Source organism: Scylla paramamosain, chromosome 12, assembly GCF_035594125.1.
Source record: "Scylla paramamosain isolate STU-SP2022 chromosome 12, ASM3559412v1, whole genome shotgun sequence".
Lineage (NCBI taxonomy): Eukaryota > Metazoa > Arthropoda > Malacostraca > Decapoda > Portunidae > Scylla > Scylla paramamosain.
Window position 1 is genome coordinate 16,996,677 of NC_087162.1, and position 8,771 is coordinate 17,005,447.

The following is an 8,771-nucleotide window of genomic DNA, read 5'->3' on the forward strand; positions in this document are numbered from 1 at the left end:
CTATTAATAGAAAAGAGAAGAACAGTGACCGTCTATCACAGCAGCTATAGAACGATCAGAGAGAAAACATGGGATGAGATTACAGAGAGAAGGATAGAGAACATAGGAAGGTAGTTTAGAAATCAAATGTGAATGCGCCCAACAACGTTCAACGCAGAATGGTTCATCTACTCGCAAATTAAGGAAAATCCACATTTTGGCATTTTTGGCTAGACTCCGTCAAAAGCTTTTGGTATGTCTACGGGAACAGTGAAAGTTTCACCAAAATCCCTAAAAGAGGATGAACAAGACACAATAAGGAAATCAAGTAGATCACCAGTAAAGCGGCATGGATGGAACCCATACTGGCGACCAGATAGAATATTGTGAAGCGATAGATGCTTAAGAATCTTCGTGCTGAGGATAGATTCAAAAACTTTAGAGAGACGGGAAATTAAAGCAATAGAACGGTAATTTTTTTTTATGTAGGAAGGATACTGGCCAAGGGCAACAAAAATCTAATAAAAAAAATGCCCACTGAAATGCCAGTCCCATAAAAGGGTCAAAGCAGTGGACAAAAATTGGTGGATAAGTGTCTTGAAACTTCCATATTGAAGGAATTCAAGTCGTAGGAAGGTGGAAATACAGAAGCAGGCAGGGAGTTCCAGAGTTTACCAGAGAAAGGGATGAATGATTGAGAATACTGGTTAACTCTTGCGTTAGAGAGGTGGACAGAATAGGGGCGAGAGAAAGAAGAAAGTCTTGTGCAGCGAGGCCGCGGAAGGAGGGGAGGCATGCAGTTAGCAGGATCAGAAGAGCAGTTAGCATGAAAATAGCAGTAGAAGACAGCTAGATATGCAACATTGCGGCAGTGAGAGAGAGGATGAAGACAGTCAGTTAGAGGAGAGGAGTTGATGAGACGAAAAGCTTTTGATTCCACCCTGTCTAGAAGAGCAGTATGAGTGGAACCCCCCCAGACATGTGAAGCATACTCCATACATGGACGGATAAGGCCCTTGTACAGAGTTAGCAGCTGGGGGGGTGAGAAAAACTGGCGGAGACGTCTCAGAACACCTAACTTCATAGAAGCTGTTTTAGCTAGAGATGAGATGTGAAGTTTCCAGCTCAGATTATAAGTAAAGGACAGACAGAGGATGTTCAGTGTAGAAGAGGGGGACAGTTGAGTGTCATTGAAGAAGAGGGGGTAGTTATCTGAAAGGTTGTGTCGAGTTGATAGATGGAGGAATTGAGTTTTTGAGGCATTGAACAATACCAAGTTTGCTCTGCCCCAATCAGAAATTTTAGAAAGATCAGAAGTCAGGCGTTCTGTGGCTTCCCTGCGTGATATGTTTACCTCCTGAAGGGTTGGACGTCTATGAAAAGACGTGGAAAAGTGCAGGGTGGTATCATCAGCGTAGAAGTGGATAGGACAAGAAGTTTGGTTTAGAAGATCATTAATGAATAATAAGAAGAGAGTGGGTGACAGGACAGAACCCTGAGGAACACCACTGTTAATAGATTTAGGAGAAGAACAGTGACCGTCTACCACAGCAGCAATACAACGATCAGAAAGGAAACTTGAGATGAAGTTATAGAGAGAAGGATAGAAACCGTAGGAGGGTAGTTTGGAAATCAAAGCTTTGTGCCAGACTCTATCAAAGGCTTTTGATATGTCCAAGGCAACAGCAAAAGTTTCACCAAAATCTCTAAAAGAAAATGACCAAGACTCAGTAAGGAAAGCCAGAAGATCACCAGTAGAGCGGCCTTGACGGAACCCATACTGGTGATCAGATAGAAGGTTGTGAAGTGATAGATGTTTAAGAATCTTCCTGTTGAGGATAGATTCAAAAACTTTAGATAAGCAGGAAATTAAAGCAATAGGACGGTAGTTTGAGGGATTAGAGCGGTCACCCTTTTTAGGAACAGGTTGAATGTAGGCAAACTTCCAGCAAGAAGGAAAGGTAGATGTTGGCAGACAGAGCTGAAAGAGTTTGACTAGGCAAGGTGCAAGCACGGAGGCACAGTTTCGGAGAACAATAGGAGGGACCCCATCAGGTCCATAAGCCTTCCGAGGGTTTAGGCCAGCGAGGGCATGGAAAACATCATTGCGAAGAATTTTAATAGGTGGCATGAAGTAGTCAGAGGGTGGAGGAGAGGGAGGAACAAGCCCAGAATCGTCCAAGGTAGAGTTTTTAGCAAAGGTTTGAGCAAAGAGTTCAGCTTTAGAAATAGATGTGATAGCAGTGGTGCCATCTGGTTGAAGTAGAGGAGGGAAAGAAGAAGAAGCAAAGTTGTTGGAGATATTTTTGGCTAGATGCCAGAAATCACGAGGGGAGTTAGATCTTGAAAGGTTTTGACATTTTCTGTTAATGAAGGAGTTTTTGGCTAGTTGGAGAACAGACTTGGCATGGTTCCGGGCAGAAATATAAAGTGCATGAGATTCTGGTGATGGAAGGTTTAAGTACCTTTTGTGGGCCACCTCTCTATCATGTATAGCACGAGAACAAGCTGTGTTAAACCAAGGTTTAGAAGGTTTAGGACGAGAAAAAGAGTGAGGAATGTACGCCTCCATGCCAGACACTATCACCTCTGTTATGCGCTCAGCACACAAAGACGGATCTCTGACACGGAAGCAACTTTGAGGGATTAGAGCGGTCACAATGAATGAAGGGAATTCCAACAAGAAGGAAAGATAGATGTTGATAGAGATGATGATAGAGATAGAGATGGAAAAGTTAGACCAGGCAAGGTGTAAGCACGTAGGTACAGTTTCGGGGAAAAATAGGAGTGACCCCATCAGGTCCATAAGCATTCCGAGGGTTAAGGCCAGTGAGGGCATGAAAAACATCATTGTGAAGGATCTTCATGGATGGCACGAAATAGTCTTAGGGTGAAGAGAGGGAGGGACAAGACGTGAATCATCCAAGGTAATTTTTAGTAACGTTTGAACGAAGAGTTCAGGTTTAGAGATAGATGAGATGGCAGTGGTGCCATCAGGTTGAAATGTAGGAGGGAAAGATAAAGAAACAAAGGTGTTGGAAATATTTTTGGGTAGGTGCCAGAAGTTTTGAGGGGAATTAGATCTTGAAAGATTTTGATATTTTCTATTGACTGGTTGGAGAACAGCCTTGGTATAATTTCGAGGAGAAATATAAAGCATATGAGATTCAGGTGATGGAAGGCTCAAGAACCGTTTGCGGGCCGCCTCTCTGTCATGCATAGCACGAGAACAGGCTGAATCAAATTTTAGAATAACTTCAAAAAACACCACTGACAGTACGGAGAGTAATGGACTGGATCAGACATTTCACAATGTATCTTTTTTTTTTTCCCCTGTTCAGTAAAATTTTCAATCTTCAGTTTTCAATTGATAGAAGTCTTTAAGTGGTATAAGCGTTATAACAAGGGGACGTAAGCAAAATTCTTAGGATCAGCAAACAGAACAGAACAAGAAATAACGGGTTCAAGCTTGAAAAATTTAGGTTTAAGAAAGAGATAGGAAGAAATTGGTTCTCAAATAGAGTGGTAGATGAGTGGAACGGACTCGGTAATACTGTTGTTAGTGTTTGTTAGCTTTCAGAGAAGATTAGACGGGTTTTATGGATGGGGATGATAGGTGGAAATTGGTAGGTATATTTCATACAGGGACCGCCACGTGTAAGCCTGGTGGCTTCTTGCAGCTTGCCTTATTTCTTATGTTCTTATGTAATAAAATTACAAATGTCTTTTTTCATTACCAGTCAAATGGTTGAATAGTGTAGGAATGAGAAAGTTTTTTAATGTAATTTTATGAAGGGGCGAGGCGGTGCAGGGTGGAGCACGTCCTGGTGTGTCCTTGTGCAGTATTGTGACGGTGCATGAGCAGGAGTGATCAGTAAGGAGAGTAAAACGCAGAAAATCATATCGGACTTTAATTTGTATATATATTGGAATTGTAAAGACTGGACTACTGATGCACGCAGCGTGGTCACTCTTTATGGCATGTGGATATTGCTTTCGTTGAAGACGATGCCGCATGCCCTTGTAACGACGGGCGTGGAAATGGGCCAAAGTGCCGCCAGGAGTGACTGTTACATAGGGACCCAAGGTTTTTTTTTTTTTTTTTTTTTAACCTTTTCTGTTTTTGTGCACTGAAAAAAATTTGGTCATTTATAAACATGTGATAACATAAAATCGGTCTATCAGGCACCAAAAAAAAAAAAAATAATAATATATATATATATATATATATATATATATATATATATATATATATATATATATATATATATATATATATATATATATATATATATATATATATATATATATATATATGAAAAACAGTTATGAAGAAAAGCTTCCTTCCAGTGGTGAGTAGATAAACAGATGGACATTCATGGAAGGCTTTAGAAAGACCAGATGGTATTTCATTTTTCTAATATTTGTCTACAACACACGTCTCTTCTTTCGTTGCATATTGTGTATTCTTAGTTCTCTAGACTTAGAAAAGTAAAAAGTGTTGTGTACATTGGCGGGTCCCCTAACTGGATGCAGTATCATGGTTGTCAGAGATTATATCATTCTTGGTCGTTTCATGATACCTTTTCTTTTTCTGGGGCGGTGACGCTTTACGCGTCTCCGCCGCAGAGAGTCGCCGCTGTAAGCTGGGAAAGAAGCTTCCCCAGGCAGGACACCGGTGGAGAGGCCGAGGTCGTTGCTGAGCTGCTCACTGGTGCCGCCTTCCCTAAACGTGCTAAGATGGCCCATGTTGCCTCTGGGGATAGAGAAACCTGCACTGCCGTGCCTCGTGCCGTGCTGTCCCTGGCTAGTTGGCATGTGGCTGCTTTCTTCAGACACGATCCTGGAGCAGATCCCCGCCGCAGTGTTGTCGGTCGTCTCTGGACTGAACTGAACATTTTTGTCAGGATCCAAGATCCGCGAAGGTATGGCCCGAGCACCCACGCTCAGGACGAGCACACACACGGCTGCCTGCACGAAAGGAAGGCGTCATTAGTAATGTCACACTGACAAATACACAAGCTTGCTGATCACTTTTGATTATTATGAGTTCTTTTCTTCTTATGTTAAGATAGGCCACTTTTGGATTAAGAATGAATTATTTGAAAAATGTTTCAAAATGTTTTTTAGACAAGTAAACAAGTTTCACGCGTGTAGATCAAAGGGAAATTATTGTGATATCCGTGCAAGGAAACAGAATCCATAACGGTGCAAGCGCCAGGCTGTTCAGGGGTAAAGGAAACGTTACCTTTATTCCCGTACATGCGGCTCATTCTCCACTGATATCATAGATATCATACTACTGCATAATTATGAACATAAGAATATAAGAAAATAAGAGAAGTTGCAAGAAACCGTAGCCTATACGTGGCAGTCCCTGTATGAGACACATATCATTTTCCATCCATCAGCCCTTATGTCCATTTTCTTTTATATTTTATTTATTTATTTTTTTATGTAGGAGGGACACTGGCCAAGGGCAACAAAAATCCAATAAAAAAAAAAAAAGCCCACTGAAATGCCAGTCCCATAAAAGGGTCAAAGCAGTAATCAAAAATTGATGGATAGGTGTCTTGAAACCTCCGTCTTGAAGGAATTCAAGTCATAGAAAGGTGGAAATACAGAAGCAGGCAGGGAGATCCAGAGTTTACCAGAGAAAGGGATGAATGATTGAGAATACTGGTTAAATCTTGCGTTAGAGAGGTGGACAGAATAGGGGTGAGAGAAAGAAGAAAGTCTTGTGCAGCGAGGCCGCGGAAGGAGGGGAGGCATGCAGTTAGCAAGATCAGAAGAGCAGTTGGCATGAAAATAGCGGTAGAAGACAGCTAGATATGCAACATTGCGGCGGTGAGAGAGAGGCTGAAGACAGTCAGTTAGAGGAGAGGAGTTGATGAGACGAAAAGCTTTTGATTCCACCCTGTCTAGAAGAGCAGTATGAGGGGAACCCCCCAGACATGTGAACCATACTCCATACATGGACGGATAAGGCCTAACTTCATAGAAGCTGTTTTAGCTAGAGATGAGATGTGAAGTTTCCAGTTCAGATTATAAGTAAAGGACAAACCAAGGATGTTCAGTGTAGAAGAAGGGGACAGTTGAGTGTCATTGAAGAAGAGGGGATAGTTGTCTGGAAGGTTGTGTCGAGCTGATAGATGGAGGAATTGAGTTTTTGAGGCATTGAACAATACCAAGTTTGCTCTGCGCCAATCAGAAATCTTAGAAAGATGAGAAGTCAAGCATTTTAAAGGGTTGGACGTCTATGAAAAGACGTGGAAAAGTGCAGGGTGGTATCATCAGCGTAGAAGTGGATAGGACAAGAAGTTTGGTTTTAGAAGATCATTAATGAATAATAAGAAGAGAGTAGTGACAGGACAGAACCCTGAGGAACACCACTGTTAATAGGTTTAGGAGAAGAACAGTGACCGTCTACCACAGCAGCAATAGAACGGTCAGAAAGGAAACCTGAGATGAAGTTACAGAGAGAAGGATAGAAACCGTAGGAGGGTAGTTTGGAAATCATAGCTTTATGCCAGACTCTATTGAAAGCTTTTGATATATCCAAGGCAACAGCAAAAGTTTCAACAAAACCTCTAAAAGAAGATAACCAAGACTCAGTAAGGAAAGCCAGAAGATCACCAGTAGAGCGGCCTTGACGGAACCCATACTGATGATCAGATAGAAGGTTGTGAAGTGATAGATGTTTAAGAATCTTCCTGTTGAGGATAGATTCAAAAAGTTTAGATAGCCAGGAAATTCAAGCAATAGAACGGTAGTTTGAGGGATCAGAACGGTCACTCTTTTTAGGAACATGCTGAATGTAGGCAAACTTCCAGCAAAAAGGAAAGGTAGATGTTGACAGACAGAGCTGAAAGAGTTTGACTAGGCAAGGTGTAAGCACGGAGGCACAGTTTCGGAGAACAATAGGAGGTCCATAAGCCTTCCGAGGGTGTAGGCCAGCAAGGGCATGGAAAACATCATTGCGAAGAATTTTAATAGGTAGTATGAAGTAGTGGAGGAAAGGGAAGAACAACCCCAGAATCGTCCAAGGTAGCTTTTTTAGCAAAGGTTTGAGCGAAGAGTTCAGCTTTAGAAATAGATGTGATAGCAGTGGTGTCATCTGGTTGAAATAGAGGAGGGAAAGAAGAAGCAAAGTTATTGGAGATATTTTTGGCTAGATGCCAGAAGTCACGAGGGGAGTTAGATCTTGAAAAGTTGTGGCACTTTCTGTTAATGAAGGAGTTTTTGGCTAGTTGGAGAACAGACTTCGCATGGTTCCGGGCAGACATATAAAGTGCATGAGATTCTGGTGATGGGAGGCTTAAGTATCTTTTGTGGGCCATCTCTCTATCACGTATAACACGAGAACAAGCTGTGTTAAACCAAGGTTTGGAAGGTTTAGGACGAGAAAAAGAGTGAGGAATGTACGCCTCCATGCCAGACACTATCACCTCTTTTATGCGCTCAGCACACAAAGACGGGTCTCTGACACGGAAGCAGTAGTCATTCCAAGGAAAATCAGCAAAATACCTCCTCAGGTTCCCCCAAATAGCAGAGGGAAAACGCCAGAGGCACCTTCGCTTAGGGGGATCCTGAGGAGGGATTGGAGCGATAGGACAAGATACAGATATGAGTTTGTGATCGGAGGACCCCAACGGAGAAGAAAGGGTGACAGCATAAGCAGAAGGATTAGAGGTCAGGAAAAGGTCAAGAATGTTGGGTGTATCTCCAAGACGGTCAGGAATACGAGTAGGGTGTTGCACCAATTGCTCTAGGTCGTGGAGGATAGCAAGGATGGTTAGTGAAAGGAGAGGAAAGCCAAAGCTGGTGGTGAACATTGAAGTCGCCAAGAATGGAGATCTCTGCAAAAGGGAAGAGGGTCAGAATGTGCTCCACTTTGGAAGTTAAGTAGTCAAAGAATTTCTTATAGTCAGAGGAGTTAGGTGAGAGATATACAGCACAGATAAATTTAGTTTGAGAGTTACTCTGTAGTCGTAGCCAGCTGGTGGGAAACTCGGAAGATTCAAGAGCGTGGGCACGACAGCAGGTTAAGTCATTGCGCACATAAACGCAGCATCCAGCTTTGGATCGAAAATGAGGATAGAGAAAGTAGGAGGGAACAGAAAAGGGGCTACTGTCAGTTGTCTCAGACACCTGAGATTCAGTGAGGAAAAGAAGATGAGGCTTAGAAGAGGTGAGGTGGTGTTCTACAGATTGAAAATTAAATCTTAGACCGCGAATGTTGCAGGAGTTAATGAAGAAAAAGTTGAGGGGGATGTCAAGACACTTAGGGTCGTCGACAGAAAGGCAGTCCGACCTGGGGACATTTTTGGTCCCCTCCCCAGATGGGGACTCCGAGGCTGGTGTAGGAGTCGCCATGATAATTTTGAAATTTTTGAGTGAAGGGTGTGTGTGTTATTAGGTGCTTGTAGTTTTGTGTGGAGGAAGAGAGTTGTCTTTAGAGGGCAGTCTGTGACTGCCTCCTTGTGTTGTAAGACACAAAGGGAAACGTTCAGTGAGGTCACAGCTGGGTTTAATGATAAGTTCACAGCACCCCCTGAATAGTGCTTTAGACCTCACTGGGAGTAATTATCGTTTTCGCAGATGTCTACTGCCACCTACTACTGAAGATATATTGTGAATCTGCCATTGTTATTATGATTACTATTTTCTTTATTGAAGTATTAAACATAACCAAGGACAAAAGTTTTACATTGAATGTAAAACTATTTGAAAGACGTGGATAATTTTCCTTCATTATGAAATGTGTTCATAGAAATTATAATGAAATATTT

General features: G+C 42.2%; 1 protein-coding gene across 1 annotated transcript in view; it reads right to left on the bottom strand.

Moving 5' to 3' along the window:
* Positions 1-4,324: 4,324 nt before the first annotated feature.
* LOC135105406 (uncharacterized) overlaps positions 4,325-8,771 on the bottom strand; it is a 14,186-nt gene continuing 9,739 nt past the window's right edge. The window contains exon 3 of the mRNA XM_064013542.1: positions 4,325-4,950. Within this exon, the coding sequence (XP_063869612.1) occupies positions 4,534-4,950 (417 nt within the window). The 3' untranslated portion in view covers positions 4,325-4,533. The remainder of the gene's footprint in view (positions 4,951-8,771) is intronic.